Source organism: Oryzias melastigma, linkage group LG8 (assembly GCF_002922805.2).
Source record: "Oryzias melastigma strain HK-1 linkage group LG8, ASM292280v2, whole genome shotgun sequence".
NCBI classification, from domain to species: domain Eukaryota; kingdom Metazoa; phylum Chordata; class Actinopteri; order Beloniformes; family Adrianichthyidae; genus Oryzias; species Oryzias melastigma.
Genome location: NC_050519.1, coordinates 17,201,205 through 17,221,529, shown reverse-complemented (window position 1 = coordinate 17,221,529; position 20,325 = coordinate 17,201,205). Strand labels below are relative to the sequence as shown.

The 20,325-nt window shown below is 38.4% G+C and overlaps 1 protein-coding gene across 1 annotated transcript in view; it reads right to left on the bottom strand.

Moving 5' to 3' along the window:
* myo15aa (myosin XVAa) overlaps nucleotides 1–20,325 on the bottom strand; it is a 38,338-nt gene that overhangs the window by 10,491 nt on the left and 7,522 nt on the right. Inside the window, exons 13-41 of the mRNA XM_036213067.1 lie at nucleotides 17,917–18,012; nucleotides 17,628–17,759; nucleotides 17,405–17,530; nucleotides 17,239–17,316; nucleotides 17,006–17,163; nucleotides 16,860–16,905; nucleotides 16,655–16,779; nucleotides 16,422–16,539; nucleotides 16,168–16,343; nucleotides 15,095–15,179; nucleotides 14,921–14,974; nucleotides 14,759–14,840; nucleotides 14,257–14,387; nucleotides 12,789–12,884; nucleotides 12,440–12,675; nucleotides 12,127–12,317; nucleotides 11,685–11,757; nucleotides 11,198–11,592; nucleotides 8,432–8,520; nucleotides 7,266–7,398; nucleotides 4,343–4,736; nucleotides 4,067–4,190; nucleotides 3,721–3,858; nucleotides 3,199–3,250; nucleotides 1,307–1,454; nucleotides 1,143–1,236; nucleotides 954–1,074; nucleotides 680–795; nucleotides 516–575 (exon numbers count right to left, since the gene is read on the bottom strand). Coding sequence (XP_036068960.1) covers nucleotides 516–575; nucleotides 680–795; nucleotides 954–1,074; nucleotides 1,143–1,236; nucleotides 1,307–1,454; nucleotides 3,199–3,250; nucleotides 3,721–3,858; nucleotides 4,067–4,190; nucleotides 4,343–4,736; nucleotides 7,266–7,398; nucleotides 8,432–8,520; nucleotides 11,198–11,592; nucleotides 11,685–11,757; nucleotides 12,127–12,317; nucleotides 12,440–12,675; nucleotides 12,789–12,884; nucleotides 14,257–14,387; nucleotides 14,759–14,840; nucleotides 14,921–14,974; nucleotides 15,095–15,179; nucleotides 16,168–16,343; nucleotides 16,422–16,539; nucleotides 16,655–16,779; nucleotides 16,860–16,905; nucleotides 17,006–17,163; nucleotides 17,239–17,316; nucleotides 17,405–17,530; nucleotides 17,628–17,759; nucleotides 17,917–18,012 — 3,867 coding nt within the window. The remainder of the gene's footprint in view (nucleotides 1–515; nucleotides 576–679; nucleotides 796–953; nucleotides 1,075–1,142; nucleotides 1,237–1,306; nucleotides 1,455–3,198; nucleotides 3,251–3,720; nucleotides 3,859–4,066; nucleotides 4,191–4,342; nucleotides 4,737–7,265; nucleotides 7,399–8,431; nucleotides 8,521–11,197; nucleotides 11,593–11,684; nucleotides 11,758–12,126; nucleotides 12,318–12,439; nucleotides 12,676–12,788; nucleotides 12,885–14,256; nucleotides 14,388–14,758; nucleotides 14,841–14,920; nucleotides 14,975–15,094; nucleotides 15,180–16,167; nucleotides 16,344–16,421; nucleotides 16,540–16,654; nucleotides 16,780–16,859; nucleotides 16,906–17,005; nucleotides 17,164–17,238; nucleotides 17,317–17,404; nucleotides 17,531–17,627; nucleotides 17,760–17,916; nucleotides 18,013–20,325) is intronic.

The window sequence follows — 20,325 nt, the reverse complement described above, 5'->3', positions numbered from 1 at the left end:
TAACTAAAGTAATTTGAAAGCAGGTCTGGTGGTTTTCCGTCAGGGGCGGAGCTATGGGGGGCAAGTGAGGGAAGGTGCCCCCTCGGCAAAAAGATTTGCTTCACCTCTTCTCCCCCAATTTCTGAGTCAATATTAGTCTTAACATAGAGAAATGATCAATTAAAACGTATATAAGCAAAAATAACATAAGCTACATTTTTTAAATGAAGTCTTGAGCCCCTCGAATTATTTACTACGCCCCTGTATTGTGTGTGTCGGCCAGTCTGGGCCTTCTGGCCTAATCCGAAATCTGTGCTGTTTCCTTGCAATGGCAAGAGGAAATTCTTATTTTTAGAAACTCATTAATAATAACTCATCAATAATAAAACTGGTTAAAATATGTATTTTAGATCCTTTCATTTATAACAGCCTTCCACTCTGCTGTTCTCATTTGCCATCTTTCCAAAGAATTAGCGGACTTGGATGATTCTAATTGTTGGCAAATGGAGTATTTCACTAAAAAAAGCTAAACAAACCTGTCTGAAGATCAGGTCCAACACCAGAGGATTGTTCAAAGTCTCTTTAGGATAAAACACCTGCAAAGAGGAAAAGATAAAAAAGGTTCTATTGAAATAAAATAGATTTGACACAAAGCCTATAAAAAGACGCTGAGCTGAAATAATAGTAAGATAGAACCCACCTCTTTTCTCAGGTAGAGCTTCCATGGAACGTTGGAGTAAGTGTAGTAGTCTTCACTGGTTTTTCGGTGGAGTTGAGTCTGGATGACCTCCTCCTCTGTGGGCAAATCTCTAGAGACTAAAACACCAACACGTTTGTTTTTTAACATTTTTCTGTGTGTAGAGTTTGAAAATAATATATATTTTTTATTTGTTTTGAATTGTGCTAAAACTTTTTTAAAATTGTAGACATTTTTTCATGTTTTGAGGTTTGCGACTGGATTATTGCATATGTACCTAGAGGTGGGGCGGGGCTTATGCTGGAGCTGGTTGTCCCTGGAAGGTGGGATTTAGTGGGTTTAGCAGCCTTGATGCCTTCTTCTTCCTTAGGCTGGGACGGCGGAGGCTTTTTCTGAGACTTAAAAAAAGAAAATTCCCAAACAGTTTAATTTGGTTGTGATTTGATTTGATTTTTGTGGGACGTACCGGCCTCGGCGGGTTCGCCATTTGGTCTTTAAGGATCTCCATAGCTTCGTCATGAGGGTCGGGCTTCTTCACAAATGTCTTCCCATCACCCCTCCTGCACACAGATCATCCCACTTTGAGCGCACTTTAAAACGGATCGTCTTTGAGCAGTTCGTGTGACTTACTTCTGTGTAGGAGACCCAGAAGAAGACTTGGTTCCTGCAGGTTGATGCTGTTTGATGATGTCTTTGATGTCGTGGCTGGGATCTATGCGCTCTGTGTTACTCACACTGGACTGAACCACATCCTCAGCAGGGGAGGCACGTGTCGGACCTGGAATTAGATCTTTATGTTCCATCACTCAAACTTAAATAAATATTGAAACGACAGACTAAAATGTTTTAATCTTTTTTATGATTTCTAATTGGCAAAAGAACAAATTTAAAGCTTAAATAATAATGGATAAATACTCAGAACACCAAACGTACGTGACTTTTTTATTTGTTTCTGATTTAAACTTTGTGTTGTAATGTTTTTAGTTCCATATCTCCCTACAAAAACATTTAAAGTGTGTTTTTTGTGTTGCTTTGGAGGACTGACACCATGGTTTTAAAGGATACTTGAGGTTTTTAGCCTCTCATTTGCAAGGCAGCAGTGGATGCAGTTTGTTTTCCCAGATAGAAATGTGGCTTTTTTGGTTTGCACTGTCATGTAAATGTTTTTTTATACAAATATTTTTGTGATTGCACAGGGATCTACAACCATATAAAAGTTGGGACATCCAATGAAAGGTTGTTTATTTTTGTAACATTTTTAAAGAAATTAAAATAGTTTAACTAAATATTTCAAAAGACTGTTCCAAATGTCCAAATATCCCGTTAGGGGTTGTCCCAGACAACTTTCACCATATTTTACTGATTCCCACATTCAGTAGAGTGTTTTACACTGTTTTATCAACACTATTCAGTCTGGCCTCCATATTTCCCTTGGAAACCTTTGAGTTTGTGTTTGAACAACCTCCCATACAATTTAAACTTGTGCAGAGCCATGTACTTTTCACATTAACCAAAGCCACAGTTTACTGTGAGGTCTAGTGCATTTTGGAATTTGCTCTCAAGTTGCTGTAAAGACCAACCCTGAACATGTTAGTAATTTTTTGCAAAGAACTTCCACTTGCAGATTGTTTTCCAGACAGTAGAGTGGCAGATTAAAACATTTTTTTAGATATTTATAAACCCCTCAGCAGACTTAGCAGCTAGCTAGTAGTTTTTCTGTAGTTTCACACAGATCTTTTACCCTCACCATCATGTTCACTCTCACTTTAAGAACTAGCACACAAGACAAGTGCTTTAGGCTTAAAATGATAAAGCCTCAATCAAAAAGCTGAGTTTGAAATATCAATTGATGTTAACAGGGATCGCTTTTTCCCCAGATAGCATAACTGTTTTGTGAAATTATATTTACACAAAATCCTAAACATTTTTTTTTATCTTTAGGAGAAACTGCAAAAATTATACTATTTGAAAATCAACAACATTAAGAATAAAGAATAATTAATTTATCACTAACTTTTACAAAATTTCATGGGTGTCCTAACTTTTGCACGACTGTAGGTTATATATGATCTCACTCATTCTCTGAGCAGTTCAGCATCAAATAGCCTTCCATCCATCCATCCATCCATCCATCCATCCATCCATCCAGATAGCTAGCTAGCTAAATAGCTAGCTAAATAGCTATCTTGCTATCTAGCAATACTGTAGCAGAAAGATTGGTGTGCACAGATCTTTTTCCATCCGACTACATTGACTGTAGATGCAGATCCTGTAAACAGTAAGCCAATTAGAAGAGAGTCGCTGTGTGGTATTCTGAGACGTTCATTTGTGTGAGAGAGGATGTGGAATCAACCAGGATTACATGACCCAGACAAGAGACAGAAGCAACCAAGAGGATCGGGGGATCTGTTTGTAATTAATATTATTGAGCTGATTGACTCAGCAATCAATACTTTTGGAGTTTAGTGAAATCTAGAATAAAGAGCGGTAAAAATGTATGATTTTCTCTCATCAAAACGTACTTGTTTTCCTCTGAACAGCAGTGGGCCTGTGGGACTCATCGCTCCCTTTGGTCTGCAGAAACACAAGGAATGAAAGTAATAAATAATTGCATGTTTCACATGAGAAAACAGTTGAGGGAAGAAACTTTCAGTTTTACTCTGAAGCTTTCCTCATTAAAGTCCCACATCGATCGTCTTTTGATCTGCTGTAAAAGCGTTCCCAGTAGTCTTCCAATAATGATGTTTTTATCCAAAATTTTAAAAACTTTTCTAGGACCAGCAGGGAGCTTGTGGCCTGCCGTAGTAGCTTCTATGTCACAACTACAAGGATTTTCCAATGACATTTTTTCACCTGCTCTACAATTTGAACACTCAGAAATGTAGTTTTAGTCTTTCTATTAGTCCTTCATCGTGAGCAAAATGTCACAAGAACATGGTAAAAACCTCATTTGAGTGGGTCTTTACACAGTCATAAATAGGAATTGTCCACACAGTGTGTTGCATAACTGACTAAAATGTGTTATGCATACACAGCACACTCACAGGGCTGGGAGTGTGTGAGCGTTGCTTCGATTGGGTGGGATGGTGAGAGGGAGGTGTCTGGGGAGCTGGAGCAACAGGGGGAAAAGAGGAGAGCATCTGTTGCTGGATTGCAATGGCCTGCATGGTCATCTGCTGGGCCTGCACCAAAGAAACCCACACATGGAGCACATTAAGCCAAACACTTTACTGCGCAGCATTCTTTTAGCTCATCACTATTAAAATGGCTGTGATGCATAAAATCTTGTCAGAGGAATGTGTGGCAAGGGAGGAAACTTTAAGTGAATTTCATTTTAGGGTCATTACTTATTTTTTTAAACAGAAAAATAGCAAATGAAATGTTTCCCACCAGAATGATTGCTTGCTGGTTGATGATGGCCTGCTGCTGCTCCGTCAGTATTGTCTGCTCCAATCCTGAAGGAGAACATTTTGAGAAAAGATGATGAAGAGGAGCAAAAGTAAAGTTTCCACTACTGAAAGCAATAAACAAAGTCCTTCACACAGTTCCATCTCCTACCAGGGCTAAATGCAGCTAGAAATAACCATTAAAAGCAACATTTAACATTTGGACTGCAAATCCATCACGCCCACACATTTCTGGCCAATCCATGCTGGAAATTCAAACCCGCACTCTTGTCTTGTACCTGGCACACCTGTCACCACAGGTAAGCCTGCCACAACTGGTGAGGTTGGGAGTGAGGGGACCCCCGGCAGACCGTGGACGCCACTAACAGGGGGGGCTACATTAGCAGCTCTGTCTGAGTAAGGGGTGGAGGTGGGAACAGCAGCGGCAGGTCTGGCTGGAGGCAAGGGGGCGGGAGTCATTCGAGGGGCAGGGGTGCTCGGAGAAGAGGTGGGGGGTTGGTACGGGGGTGAGGGTCGGTTATAGTAGTGGTACTGTGGTTGCGGCGGCTCTTGCTGTTGTTCTTGTTGCTGTTCGATGTGGTGGTGGTGGGAGGGGATCGGCATGGTGGGAATGGGGGGCATCATTCCCCCTGCCACCGGCAGCACTGGAACAGCTTGAGGGGCAGCAGGCAGGGTAGAGGGTTACAGTCAGGAACAGCCACGTCTGTCAGGATCTACTGCTGTTCTAACGTATACAACGTTTACACCGTGGTCCAGGTGGATACTCGATGCTGGGTGTGGAATAAAAAGTGATAATCCACAGAGATAATGCACGCCTAAAAAAGAAGTTCCAGTCATATAGTCCGAATGATCTATATCACTGCGCTGGCTTCCATAAAATAAACTTTTGCTTCATTATCTGGACAAAAACAAGCGGTAAGAGCCTAACTTTGAATTGATGCTTTATTTAACCTAAACTGAGGATTAACAATTATATCAAGGTTGAAGTCTGTGCTGATGTTTATGCCAAGTATCAAACAGACCACTTTTTTGTAAAAAAAAAAAATAAAAAATAAAAACAAAAACAAAAAAAAACTATCTATACTGAAAAAGAACCACAATAAAGGACTAGGAATTTATTGAATATTTTTCTTTTGTAAGTGGCTAAGCAGGATAATGGCCTTGGAAGTATGCATTATCAGAAATCAACACATGCGGTGGAAGCCTGAACAGTCCGACATGAAGCAGAGAGTTTAAATAAAGCTTCAGTTCAGAGAAAGTTCAGCTCTTACCGCTTGTTTTTGTCCAGATGATGAAACAAAAATGTGTTTTAAAGAAGCCTGCGCAGTGATATAAAACATTTGGGGTATCTGACTTTGTTGGGCATTATCCCTTTCTCGAGCAACATAAACACAAGTTCACACTTAAAGTACCTAAATTTACTATTTTTTTTAATTCAAGAAGAAGCTAAATAAATTTGGTTTTATGGAAAGGAACTCTTACTAAGTTGGAGATGCTCAAAAGTTTTGCTCAACGACAAAAAAAAAGTGATACACATCCATACATGTGCATGATTCCACCACATAATTAACCTAAAAAAGTGTGAATTTTGAAAAAAAATAATTCTAATCACAGTATATGTGATTAGAGTAAAAGTTGACTTTATAATACAAAGTTTAACTACCAGATATTAGGCATGTAAACGATACTGATGGGTGTAAAAACAAAAAAGGACCGAGCCCTGGAAGTTAGAGTAGAATTGGTCCAAATCCACAAATATGAACAAAATTATGTTGGTAAAAAGGTGTAAAATTGATCAGGAAGTAAATAATCAATTTTTGTCAGCTTTTTTTCCTGTTGTGTCTTCTGTCTTTTTATCTACATGGGATGTCAACAAAAAGACGTCCAATCACGAGCTTACTTCTACCAAGTTGGGTTAATTCTATTTGGCTGAAGGAAGTGGGTTGTGTCTACTAAGCATATAATAAAACTTTTTGTCACAGCTTTTCAAACAAAACCTGAACAAAACATCTAATTTTAGCTCCTAATTTGCAAAAAATTAGCTTCAAACTAGTTTAATGCTACTCTACTAAAATCATGTGAGTAGTCAGAATAGGATTTTAGTCTCTGTAATTATTAACATTCTATGTGATTTGAAATTTGCCGACAAAATCAAACAGGAACGAAAGTTTATTTTTGTTTTTTGTTTGGTTTCACACAGTGCTTTTGAGAGCAGACCAAACCCCCAAAAACCTCATGCAGTTACTTCAGATGCTCACCAGAGGGCGTTATATCACATAAAAGATCTGAACAAAGGAAAAAAAAGTAACTGCCTGGCTAGATCAGAAAAAAACAGACTCCTTAGACATAAAACATTCTTCACCCATTGGGAGATTTAAAATATATATATATATATGAAAATGGGGTAAGGAAATTGAACTCACCATGAACTCTCGTTACTAAGATGTTTTCTCAAACTACAATTAATTTGCATTGAAAAACTTTCTTGATATTCAGATTATTTTTCTTGTAGGACAAAAATAAATATAACTGTTTTTTTTTTTAAATTTGGGTCTTTTTATTTTCTCAAGATTCAGTTTTTTGAGTGTTGAAAAGTATCACTACCACTACCATGTACTCAAAATAGTGTTTTCCTTCATTTTTTGATTTTTATCGTACTTTTGTTATTTAAAATGCACAACACTAACGTTGCTTACTCTCTTTGGTTCTTTAGAAACTCCCACTGCGTTCACACTATTGTGAAATACACTGGTAAACTGAAACACTGTTTTCATGAGGAAAATAGTTCTTTTTATGTCTTTTCATCCCAGCTAAACAAAACACTATTCAAAGAAAGGATCAAGTTCCTCTGCAAATGTTGCCTCTTTGCAATGTTTTCAATTAGGCTGGAATTTTCAAACTTTGAATTGACAAGGACTGTCAAAATATGAGGACAAAATCTATTTTGAAAGCATATAATGCCTATTGAACTGTGTCCAAGATCAAATCAAGTACTAAAGATTCACTCAAGGTGGACGATTTATAGGAGATAGATGGTAAAACAAAAGAAATCTCACTGATGTCAAGCTAGTGATGAGCAAAAACAGGAAAATAAAAACATTTAGAGCAGAACAGTGCCTGCACAGCCTCAAAAACAAACAAACAAAAAAAAAGAAAAACGAAGAATGGGGACTAGCTTTTACCTCCAGGACGTATTCCTGGTGGATAAGGTCGTCCAGAAGGTGCAGAGATCTCCCCGTCTCCTCCTTTTCCTGGGATCCCAACACCTCCTCTTCCTTTCATCCTCGCCGATAAGCCTCCAGGCCTTTCCATGTCCTGGTTGGCAGAGTGCATCGACAGAGATGATCAGAGACGATTTAAAAGCAAAACAGAAAGAACAAAAAGAAACAAGCAAAATGGGAGCATGCTGTGCTGGTTAATTCAGAACCTGTTAGGGAGTCAATTCAGAGCTGCAGGAACCGAATACTCTCCAGGAAGTACCGTACACGATGTATTAAGAGCTCACAAAAACAAAGGTGACACGTAATAAAAAAAAATTAAAACTGTAACATCTAAATTTAAATAAATTACATATTTTTTAAAGGTGAAACTCCATTTAAATATATATTTTTTTAGGTTTGTACAGTGACTGTTCATTTTTAGAAGTAAATAAATAAAGATGAAAAACATAAAAATACTGGTATAAGGTAAAATTACAATGTATGTTGCACTATTTAGTCCTAAGTTTATGCTCCAACACAAAATAGAAACAAAATACTGCATCCAGGCCGTAGAAATGTGACAAAATATCATGTCAAGATGTTTGATTTCTAAGTATAAAGAAAAATAATCAGCAATAATTATTTAGTTTACTTTAAAAAAACATTTTAGATACATATATGTATTTTTACTGCACGGTGAAGTGCAAAGCCTTTAAGGCCATAGGCAGCTGCATGTGCACGCTGCCCACTGTTACTGTTAGCTACGGTAGTTTATTCAGTAACCTAATCTTTCTTGTTTTTCAGCTCTATTCATACACACAGTGAGTGGACGGATCACATGTTTCAGTCATCCATCAGCGATAACTTCCATTCACCCTCAGACGTCAGGTGCTTTCATACAGTTCAGAGCTCCAACTTTAAGGGTTGTTAATACTTTACCTCTACATTTTGTAAACGATTTAGTTAGATCTTCTTTTGTTTTAAACCAGTATTAACCATTTATGGTTCAACTTCAACTGTTGAGCTTAAATTCATGCATTTATAGTCCAATTCTTACAGAACATTTAGGAATTATAGAGCATATATTTGGATTTTTAAGAACTATTTGGCCTCTAAAATGGTACAAAAAGAAAATTTTTCCCACTTACTGCACCGTCTGAGAGGACGGGGTCAAACAGACTGTCGAGGTAGCGGTCCATTCCCCTCTGAGTCTGACCATCACTGTAGGCGTCTGATTCTGCTGGAAAACAGAGAAACTTTATATACTGTCACTAGAACCAATTCAGCGCTTTCACATTGAAATAAATGTTCAAAAAAGAGGATTGGTAATTCGTCAACCTGATTCTAAAGGCTGCTATTGAATATTTATTTTGTAGTTTATTTTAATCTTCTCTCTTAAGTGGTTTAGTCAGTTCTCTTTATGTAAAAATTACTCTGTGAAACAAAAATTAGCTAAATAATAAAATGATGATACAATATTCTTTCTATTTCACATGGTATGAGTTCATTTTGTTGGTTTTCCATCATAGCTGAGAGCTGCTTTCACATGGGTCATTACTGAACAAAAAACTCAAACCCCCATGAAAAGTAAAAACTACAGACACTGATGCAGTTATAACTACCATATAACCTGTAAACTTTTAGTTGAACCCTGAAGTAGGAGGAGCATATTGATAGGAAGTGGCTCCACCCACTAAAAAAAACGCCATATTTGGCAAAACAAAGTGAAATTTTAAGTTCATGGATCTCTTTCACCTGCTAATGAACAAAAAATGACCCAAACAATAAAAATACATGAGCTCTAATAAAACCTAAATATCTGATTTAAAAGGGAAAAAATATATATAATCTACATGTTTTTTATGAATACAAAATATAGTAATGAACATAGAATGAACATTAAAAAAGAAATGTTCGTAATTTTATTGTTGCAAAATCAGACTTTTTATACATTTGCTCTCTTTTGAAGCCTGCCCCCAGTGGTCATTTGAAGAGCTGCAACATTTGGGACTTGTGTCAAATTCAGGAGCAGATAACAAGAACTTGGTTTAACAATGGAGGGAATTGGTGTTCATGTGCCACACACGTGGACAAAATTGTTAGTACCTTTTGGTAAATAAATGAAAAGCTCACAATGGTCACAGAAATAACTAAAATCTGACAAAAGTAATAATAAATAAAACTTTAATAAAATTTAATCAGTAAAAATCTGAAATTGCTTTTCTATCATGCGTCAAGAGAATTATTTATAAAAATAAAATTGTAAATCAATCCTGGACAAAAATGATGGTACCCCTAACTTAATATTTGGTTTCAAATCCTTTTGAGGCAATCACTGCAATCAAATGTTTTCTGTAACTGTCAATGAGACCTCTGCACCTGTTAACAGGTGCTGTGGCCCACTCCTCATAAGCAAACTGCTCCAGTTGTCTCAGTTTTAGATGATTCCTTTTCCAGATGGCATGTTTTAGCTCCCTCCAAAGATGCTCGATAGGATTTAGGTCAAGGCTCATAAAAGTCCACTTTAGAATGTGTTGTCCACTGAGCCATTCATGGGTGTTTCTAGCTGTGTTTTGGGTCATTGTCCTGTTGCAAGAACCATGACCTGCAACTGAGACCAAGCTTTCTGATGCAGGCCAGCACATTTCCCTCCTGAATCCCTTCATAGTCTTTGGATTTCATTGCACCCTGCAGATTCAAGACACCTTGTGGCAGATGCAGCAAAGCAGTCCCAGAACATAACAGAACCTCGTCCATGTTTCACAGTAGGGACCGTGTTCTTTTCTTATTTTTCTGTCTGTGAACATAGCACTGATTTGCGTTTCCAAAAAGTTTCATTTTCTCATTCTCCAAGAAGCTTTGTGGCTGTCAACATGTAGTTTAGCAAATTCCAGTCTGTTTTTTTTATTATTTGTTTTCAGCGATGGTGTCCTCCTTTGGTCATCTCCCATTAGGTCCACTTTGTGTCAAACAAGAGCGGATGGTGCGATCGGACACTGATGTTCCTTAAGCTTGAAGTTCATCTTTCAAGTTTTTTTCGCTGATCACCACTAGCTCATTGGAGAAACTGAGTGTTGGTATTAGATTACTCATAAATGCACAAACGGATCAAAATACAGCATTGAGGTCCTTTATAGAGAGGAATGAACAGTAAAATGCATTTAAAACCTCTAAAAGTAGAATTTTCACAGCAGGGCCCCCTTAAATTTCTGAATAATATGTGCAAGTATAGTCACAGGAACATCAAGCTGCTTGGAGATGATCTTATAGCTTTTTCTTTTAACAAGTTTGTCTATAATGTTCTTTCTAACGTCCTGAGACAGCGCTTTCCTTTGCTTCCTCTGGTCCATGTTGAGTGCGGTCCACTCCATGTCAGAACACTGGCTACCAGTTTATATAGGCCAACTGACCAATTACTGATAGATAGTAAAAGCCTATGATGCTAATTAGTGAGCACATCTTGCACTAACATATTACTTTGGTCACATTGTCTTGTTAGGGGTGCCATCATTTTTTGTCCAGGCCTGTTTCATTATTTTGTTCTTTTTAATAATTCTGTTGAAGCATGGTTGAAAATAATTGTCTTACCTTCATTGGTTGAATTTCATAGAATTTTTATTTATTATTACTTATGTCAGATTAAAGTTATTTCTGTGAGCATTGTGAGTTTTTCTTACATTGACCAAAGGGTACCAACAATTTTGTCCACGGCAGTCCAGCTAAATCACCTAAATTGTACGTACGTAGCTTTAATTTATTTGCCAAAATATGAGCTTTACTTTTGGCCAACCTAGAATTTGATGATTTTGCTGGCTTTGATCAGAATACTCTACAGAAATAACTCAATATGCAATGTTGTTAGTATATAGTACTTTTCTGGTTGTATATTGTGTTTGTAGTGTGGTTCTGTGCACCGTGGCTGTAGTAACCGTCAGAGTCAGGCAGACTGTAGGTGGGTCTACTGCTGTTGTTCAGAGGAATCGAGGAGGGAAACTCCTCGTCGGAGTCGAAGCCGCTGCCGAACAAAGCACTGAGGAAAAAGAAGAGGAATTTTCTAAATGGCTGCCTTTGACATGTGGAGGTGTAATGGCAGAGAGCTGGTGCTTCACACACTGACAGGCTGGTATTAGCTCTGACTCTGGCTGGGTTGTCAGTGCTGATGATGAAGTAGCTCTTCTGCTTAGGGAAGTCCACAGGAAGCTCCAGATCTGCAATCAGGTCCAGAACGTAGTCGTGACCGGCTAACTCCACCCACTGGCCGTGCTCCTTCATCAGAACTGAATTCCCTCTCCACCAGTCGGACACTCCCCTGCATTCATGCAGGAGAAAATCAGGAGGCGTTGAAAAGGAAACCGCTTGTAGGAGTGTGGTAAGTGAACACTGAAGGTGTGTGTTTGGCACCTGTGGCGCAGGATGTGTCCCGCTAAATCCTCTCCGCTGGTCCAGGAGTGGACTGGACACAGGAAGGACCCTCCTGCAGAGCGAGAGATGGTTGCATGAACAAACAACCAGTGGCATGGCTTTGAAATCACACGATTGTTTAGCGATTAGACTCAAACTGGAGCCTCGGGTTCCTTCATGTGATACTGAGTGGCGATGAATAATCAATGACCAGGAGGTAATTTATCCCAGCAATTAAAAGCTCTCTTTGCCTTTCTTTGAGGCAGAGCAAATGACAGCAGGAGTCTCCGACAAGGATTAAAATACGCTTTTGTATTTTAAGAAGTACATGCAAATAAAAAATCTTTTATATTTATATTTTATATTATTTTCTGCTTTTAAATTAGACTGTTTTGGTCTATATTCCCTAAAGCTCCTAAAACAGAACAAAAAGTCATGTTACCATCAAAACTGTGCACGTGCAGCACCATGTTTGCTCTCTTCCTATTGGCTGTCCACTCCAGGAGTGACAGCGGATACGTCCGTGCAGTCTCGGGGGCGGAGCCTGAACACAGCTGCATCTTCTGGCTTGCTTGGATGAGTCTGTGTTGCAGCAAGGCCTGATAACCTGCTGGGGCGTGGTCTGACACAAACCTGGAGAACAAATGTCCGTCATTTGTACTTTAAATTGCCTTAGGGGCTGAATAAATAAGGTCTTCTGACAGATTGTCTTTAAGAGGTGAATTATGTTCACATCGAATGGAAAAAAGTCTCACTTCAGCAGATATTTGTCCATCTTGGTGGATGGGGCAAAGCAGCAAACGCACGCCAGCAGCAGCAGCCAGCCTCTGTCTGCATTATCAGAGTTGATGTTCCTCCACACCTGATTGACAACCTGAGCGAGGACCTCGTCTCGCAACCCCGGGGACAACAAACCCCTTTGGACTATATAATTCCCAAACAGGTTTTCTTGCGCCCCGTTCAGGTGAGGGTCCCCCATGAACCGTAACACCTGGACACAGAAGAATAACAAAATAAATCTTGATTTTTTAATTTTTTTTAGGTTTCAATGTCATTATGCATCCAGAATACTAATTCTGGTTTTATTGATAAAAAGATGTCTACCATGTTAAAGAGCTCCAGAGCTGCACTTCTTAGATCATCCTCCACCTGGGTGAGAGGTGACTTCAGAGGGGCCATCAGCATCCCGAACTTTGGCTCCTGCATTATTAGAAAATGGAAAGTTTTAATCTTTTAAATTCTTCTATGATATTTTGTCACTTTAAGTGTATGGAATGACAAGTTATGAATCCTGAAGCTGTAACTATATATCAAAATAGTTCAAAACGAAGGTAGTTTTAGGTTTTACAGATTGCTATTTGAAGCTTTAAGTAGTTGACTTAATTTACCTTTAAATAAACTTGGAGTGCGTGCGTCACTTTTTCTGTTTGTTCTTGAGTCTAAATTGCCGTTAATCACTTGGAGTTCCACAAGGTTCCGTCATTGGTCCCCGTTCCTATTTAATCTTTTTTTTTTTAAATTGATGTTCCCTGAATCATAGATCTGCAAATGTTGTGATAAAGTCTCAAATAGCGTTATAGTAACAGGATTTATTGATACACAAGGATTTTTAATGGCCTGTAGCTATGTTAGTAAGGTAAAAATGTCTGATCAAAAGTTATGAAATGATAGTAAAGGAAATGGTTTGGTTGAGGCGAGGTTGGATTATACAAGTTCGCTTCCTTCGACTCCCTTTCAAGCAATCAATAATTTGATGCCTAGTTATCTTTTGTCTGATGTATCTTTGTATGGATGCTTGTACTTCTCATGCATTCTTGCTTGATTGCTTAAAATAAACCATTTCAATTCAATTCAGTAAAATGACTGAGATGGTACTACTAGCTACTATTAGGGTATATTAAAGCTCTTCTACCTGATACCTGTTAAATCTCCCACTTTAAAACCCACAAGAACCCCAGGTGACGTCTGTGTACCAGAAAAATATCTGAAATGCTTCATGTGGTCAACTTAGTTTGTGTTTTTTTTCCACATAATTTCATTTTTAAGGAAAAATGGGTCTGGGTCTTTATGGATTAAGCTTTTGATGTCAAAACTGAGCTTAAGTTTAAGCAAGTCCAGTTTTGTTTGTACAAAAAACAAACTACTTGAGCCTTGAAACTCAGTTATTCTGGCCATTCCTATGCTGTGATTAATGTTTTTTTAACTGGCAGCCTTACACAAACAACTACATAAAAAGGATGGCACCAAAAAAGAAGTGGTGAGAGATGATAAATCCTACCGCTCTGCAGAAACTATGTCCAAGAAAATGATACGTTTTTTTTTATTTTTATTTTTTTTTACTAAAAACGACAATCATAAGTAAAAGACCGTTGGGAACACTTTAAAAATAGATCAAAAGATGACTGGAGTGAGAATTTTTCATAACATTTTTTATTATGTTTGAAGACTTAAGACGTACACTTTCATTGGACCATATGTAAAAAGAACTTTATAAAGCTCGCTCAAGGATTAAAGACGACCTGTCAGGGATGGCCTGCAGCATGACTGTGAAAATGAGGTGTGCACGTCTCACCCTAAAGTGTTGCTGCACATAGCGAAAAAAGGGAAAGTTGTTGATGTCCAGAGGCAGCGTGAGCTGAGCGTCTTCCTGGATGTGTGGAGCCTGAAGCAGAGCCAAACAGTCTGAGTGCAACTCATTCCTGACTGAGGACACACAAAGATGGCAGCACAAGTGAGCCGGGGGGAGCACAAAAGCAGAACGCTGACCACACATCTTATTTCTGCCCTGTTTAAAAATGCCATTAAGGTTTTTGAAACTTATGCCTTATTCATTAGTTAATATGGCTTCTGCACTGCACCGTCAGGATTCTTAAAGTCATTTGCTGATGCTGATGAGAGCAGACACTTTGAAATAGCTCAACTTCACAAATAAATCCACTCCTAAGGGCTCAAATCCTATTGATCTGTATATTTTAAAGATAGTATTTATGAACATCAGTATAGCACACAAAAGACAGTCAATTGGGTAGAAATCACCAACACAGAGCAGCATGAAAAACAGCTGATCTACAGACCTCCTGCTGTCTGCAACAGAGCTCCCAGCTCTGCAGGGATCACCAGATGCGTGACGTTGACCACCTCCCTCTTCATCAGCTCCTGCAAGAGTCACTGCTTTTATTACAAAAGCTACAGATATATTGAAGATGAAAAGTAGGATTTTTATGCAAAAGTTTTACCATTTCTCTCTGTCTCCTCAGCTCCTCTACTTTCCTCTTTGCTTCAAACTTCATCTGTAGAAAGAAGCATCATGGGGGAAAAAAAGAGACAAAGCCATGAGAGAAGAATGTTTTTTTTAACAATTTTTCTTCTAAAATGCAAAAAGTAGTTGGGTGAAAAATTGGCAGCTGTACCTTGATGTACTGCTTGCGGTTGACGTACATGTGAACCAGAGATCGGAACCGGATCAAACTCTCCCTCATTTTTACATAGCGCTTCCTGAAGGAAAAATGGATTGAAGAAATTAGTATTCAATCTTAGATTTAAAAACCTATTTTTTTTTAAATAAAATTAAAAAAAACTAGAAGTTTTAGGAGAGCTGCGTGGTGTGGGAGTGGTTAGCGCTCCCGTCTCACAGTGAGAAGAACCTGGTTCAAATCCCACCTGGTTTCTTTCTAGAGTTTTCTTCCTCCCACAATCCAAAAACATCATCAGTTAGTTGGTGTCTCTAAATTGTCTCTAGCTGTGAATGTGATTGGTAACCTGTTCAGGATGTACAGTAGTAGCTAGTAGTAGTAGGATTCAGCAGGATGGATATTTTAGGTTTTACCGGTATTTTTTTTGATGAAAGCTTTATTTGTTGACCTCTTGACCTTTGTGCAGCAGTTAAGACAATAGTGTAAATACTCTAAAGCAGGGGTCTGCAACCTTACACACTGAAAGAGCCATTTGGGTCAGTTTCTTACTAACCAAAAACCAGTGAGTGCCACCAAGTCCCATTTCACCCTTTAGAAAAATACAATTTATGTAAAATTGTGCGATCATTTAACCTTTTATTTACAACTATAAATATTAATAATTAGTTATAACAGTGTCTTATTTTTCTATATTTTTGAAGCATCACATGCAAGTCCCTTTCAAAATAAAATACACTTTGTGTAAAAAAGAATCCTTCTCTTAGAGCAGATTTACTTGAATTAAAAATGCAAAAGTTTGACATTTTCTAATATTATGACTTCAATAAGCCCTTATCCCTTTTCTTTTATTTAAGTTTTTTAAGAATTTAAACAAAGATGTAGAATCTAGTTCAAATATCTACATAGAAAATATAGGCACGAGTAACCTAAATCAGTTAACTAAGGCAAATAAACCAAAACGACACACTTTTTTTTTAAACATAGTTATAATCTTTAACTTTTTTTTCAAAACCAAAGCCTCAGGCTGCAGACCCCTGTTCTAAAGTCTCTAGCTTTGTCGTTTCTCTCACCTGAGCAAGAAGCCGCGGCACCGACCCTGAAACCTGATCATCTTCTTGCGGAAGTCAATGAAGCGCTTCCTGACAAAAAACATGCGGACGTAGCGCTGCAGCGTGAGAGCGGCGAGCTCACGGGATCGATCCCTCTTGCACTCCAGCAGCTGGTAGACGTCCTCCTTCAGGAACAGCTGAACACAAAGACGATCCGTCCAGACATTTGTGTGACCAGGAAACATAATTAGTCTTTTTTTTTTCATTTGCATCACCTTTGTCACCCCGACATGGAAGACTCCTGGTCGGAGAGGACACAGTTTGCTGAGCAAAAGGATGCAGTTCTCCCCATTCGCTGCTGGAAGCTCCTGAAGTCCAACCAAGGACTTATATCTGAGGAAAAAATGTAGAAACACTGAACACCACATCCTATGTACAGTTTATGCGCAGTGACTAAACCAAAACAAAGTCTTGACTGCTGTGTTTGAATATTTATATGATGTTTCACCTAAACAGGAAGGCATAGAATGACATCCTGACTGGATATCCCTCCTTACGGATCCTGATGGTCTCCAGGACCCCAGAATGGCGCAGCTGGCTGCTGACCAGGTCGTCCTCGAACATGCCTGGTTGCTAAGCAGAAACAGACACCAGCTCTTACCAACAATCCCAAGTAACAGTTCAGAGACCAAAACTTATGTTTGCAGACTTACCTTCATGCTATTTGGCTTAATGCAGCGAACAAAATAAGGGTTGCACCTAAAAAACAGAGAAGGGAAATAAGTGAATATTTCAGTTGTAGACAGAAGTTTGGTGCACACACACACACACACACCCCCCACACACACACACACAGCACCTTTCCATCTTCTCCACCAGCTCCAGCAGAGACAGCTGGAACTTGCTGCTGACGGTGGGAGCTTGGTACTTTCTGGTGACGGAGCTGCTCTTCCTCTTGTGGCCTCCTCTGGGCTGGCTGATGGCTTCTCCATGAGCCGAGAAAAGGTTTGACACCATCTGGACACAGAGGGACACACGCATGTTACTGCTGTTCAAGGAGGGAAAATTGCAATCTTTTCATTTTTTGCTTACTTTGTTTCTGCTCTGAATGAACAACTCCAGAACATCCTGTCGGACCTGATCGTAGTTCTTGTCCAGAAACTTGTAAACCTGAATTTCAGTCAATGGATCAACATTTGATTTAATAATTTAGAATGAAAAAGAAGAAGATAATTCTCAAGTTCATTCAGGTGCTGACCTGGTAGGTGACCCGACCAGCAAAGTGCTTGATGGTGAACTCCGGAATGGGCATCTTTGGCTTCATATAGAGCGGGTTGTTGCCATGGTGATAGTGACACTTCTGGAGAAAAGTGTGGTCTGTTGCCTGGTAACAAATGAGCGTGTTGTAAGTAACGCCTACAGAGTTTACATCTGTGTATATGAGAGATGTTGCAGGACGCTGGAACTCAGGTCCTCCTCACCTGAGGAAAACTGCTCTGATCATCCAGAATCCTCAATATCCCATGAGGCTTAGAGGCTATGAGGTCGATGCAGGGCTGGTTGTCACTAAAAGTGATGTTCTGCCATGGGATTTGTTCTCTGTTGTACTCCTCCTGCACGGAGATCAGGTATTAGTTCTCAATAGTTGTGAGCTCCAAATTGAATGAATCTAAATCAATATTTGTAGATTTTAGACTATTTTTCTCAAATAGGAATGAGATTTGTTTTAGTAATATCTGCCCTAATGAAGAGTTTCCTGAGAGGACTCACCTGCTCTTCTTTGAAGACGATCCTGTTGAAGAAGAACTGCAGATACTCGTTTGCATAGTTGATGCAAAGCTGCTCAAAACTATTGAAGGCCAGGTCCTGTTGCCAACCACACAAACACAGCTGGTTAGACTTCTTGTATTATGGTGAGACTGATGCTCTCAGAAGATGGTCAGTAGATCCACACTGCCCCCTGCTGGCGATGAGCTGGACCTTCAGTTTTACTGTCCCACCAGGAACTGTTTTACTGTGTTTTTTATCAACTAGGATGAACATTAAGACCTATTTTTGAAAGGTAAGAAACACAAAAAACTCACACCTTTATTGGATTTTGTTCAATTTTTCTCCAAAACTAAAATGACTCAACAGCTCTTCATTTGAGGGCAACCCTTCCCAAAAAAGAAAACTACCCAGAAAGAAAAATGAAGAAGAAAACAGACTAATCGCTCCTTGTTTTATTTTTACAGATTTTGTCTTTATCCATGTTCCTTTAGCTTAAACGCTGCAAACTCAATATCCTCTTATTTGTTCTTCTTTATTTTGTCAGTGTCAGGTAGGCCCGCACAATAAATTGCAAATTGATTGTTTGTCGCGATATCAGCGTGCAATATCGCAAAATACGATTCAAACTGCAATAAATGGTTACCTTAAATTTTTACCCACCTGCTTGTAAAATCTCATGACAGTTTGAAGTATTTAACAAATCAAATAAAGCCCTTTCCTCATTTGGCCAATCAGATGCACCCTTTTCATGTTAGATGCTAGACGAGGATCATTTGGAGTAGATGTGAATCACGTTGAATTTTATTACTGTTGAAGTGAAATGGAAATAATGTTATTTGTTTTGCCATATGTTCATGTATTGCAAGTCATATTATCGCACATTAGAAGTTATCTTTAATATTGTGCAGCACTAGTGTCAGGTCTATGTTTTGCTATAAAGTATTTTTGCATTAACGCTCCACTGAACCGCTCCAGGGTTCACTTGAAAGCAAGCGAAACTTTCATTGTAATCCTGAAGAACCCAATAACTGTTTTCCTCTGGGCTTCTAAAGTTAATTTGAACTTTTTCTCTTCATTATGGGAAGCACAAGTTAATAGCAGCCAAAAAATTTAAAATAAAAGACCAAAAATAGAAATAAAAACAGTGGTCAAATTTGATCCAGTGGATTCTACAGGGTTAAGATAGACTAGAGTTATCTTTTTCTACACCTTAAAGACTCACTCAGATCATCTTTTGATCTATTGTAAAAGCATTCACACTTTTCTTTGAATTATGATTAAAAGAATTAAAAAAAACTTGTGTTGTTTTGTAGGACATAGTTTCTGCAGCGCGGCAGGAGTTTGTCAGAAATGGATATGAGTTCTGGACGGGACTGTTGGCACCGAGTGAACCTGTCTTCATTTCCCATTATCCACTTGTTTACACTTTCTCACAGCCCCATGATACAACAAAAAAGGTGACCAATACTGGAGCTATCCAGCCCTACAGTTTAGATCCATATGTCGGGTCAGACGAGGAAAATGAGTCACGGTCTCTACAAGTGGATGCATCAAAATGGAGCGGAGCAGGGAGCTTGTGGTGCAACTACAAGGTTTTTCCAACTGCATTTTTCTGTCTGCTCCTGACTGACAATAATCTGAATAAAGAAATACTTTAAAATGCTTTTTAAAGATAAATTCTCCTTTATACATTTCCTCCATCCTCTGAAAAATGCCACAAGAACATGCTAAAACTGGAATGGCTCTTTAATTCAGGTGAGCATTCAAATCTGTCAGACTTCCAGGGGAAGGAAACTCTGTTGTGGACCAATCAGGCGAGTGTGAAAGCAGCTTTTAAAAACTATGGTTTCAATAAACTCTGACTGTGAAGGAAGAGTTTCCCTTTTAAAGGATTGTTTTAGTCTCATGTTAAGAGTATGTTTAGAGAAAAAAAATAACATTTCAGTCATTGCTGTTTATAAGGAACTGAATGTGTAAAATAAAAATGGTTACATTTCTTTAAGAACTAAAGGTGTGTGTTTATTATTTTATTATTATTTGCTTATCCTATTCTTGGTGGCTCAATAAGACATTATTTAGAACAGTCAAAACTTTAACAAGGCTGATTGCCTTTATGGACTTTCCCATAGTGCTAAAATGTGACTAAATCTTTTGGTAATTTGTACTTTTTAATTTGTAAATCAGATATACTTTTTTCATTTTTAGTTTGATGTCATCTTAAAAAAAATAAAGTTTTTACCTCTATTTGGCTCTATTACTTTCTTGCCTTCTTTTAGGAACAGCTAGTCTGTTGTTTACTGCTTTTTTAATATAAAAATATAGTTCAAACAATATGATTACATTTGTTTGTCATAAATAGGATCATGATTTGTGGATTTATGTGGTTTGCTTCTATAAAAGTCTTCTTTT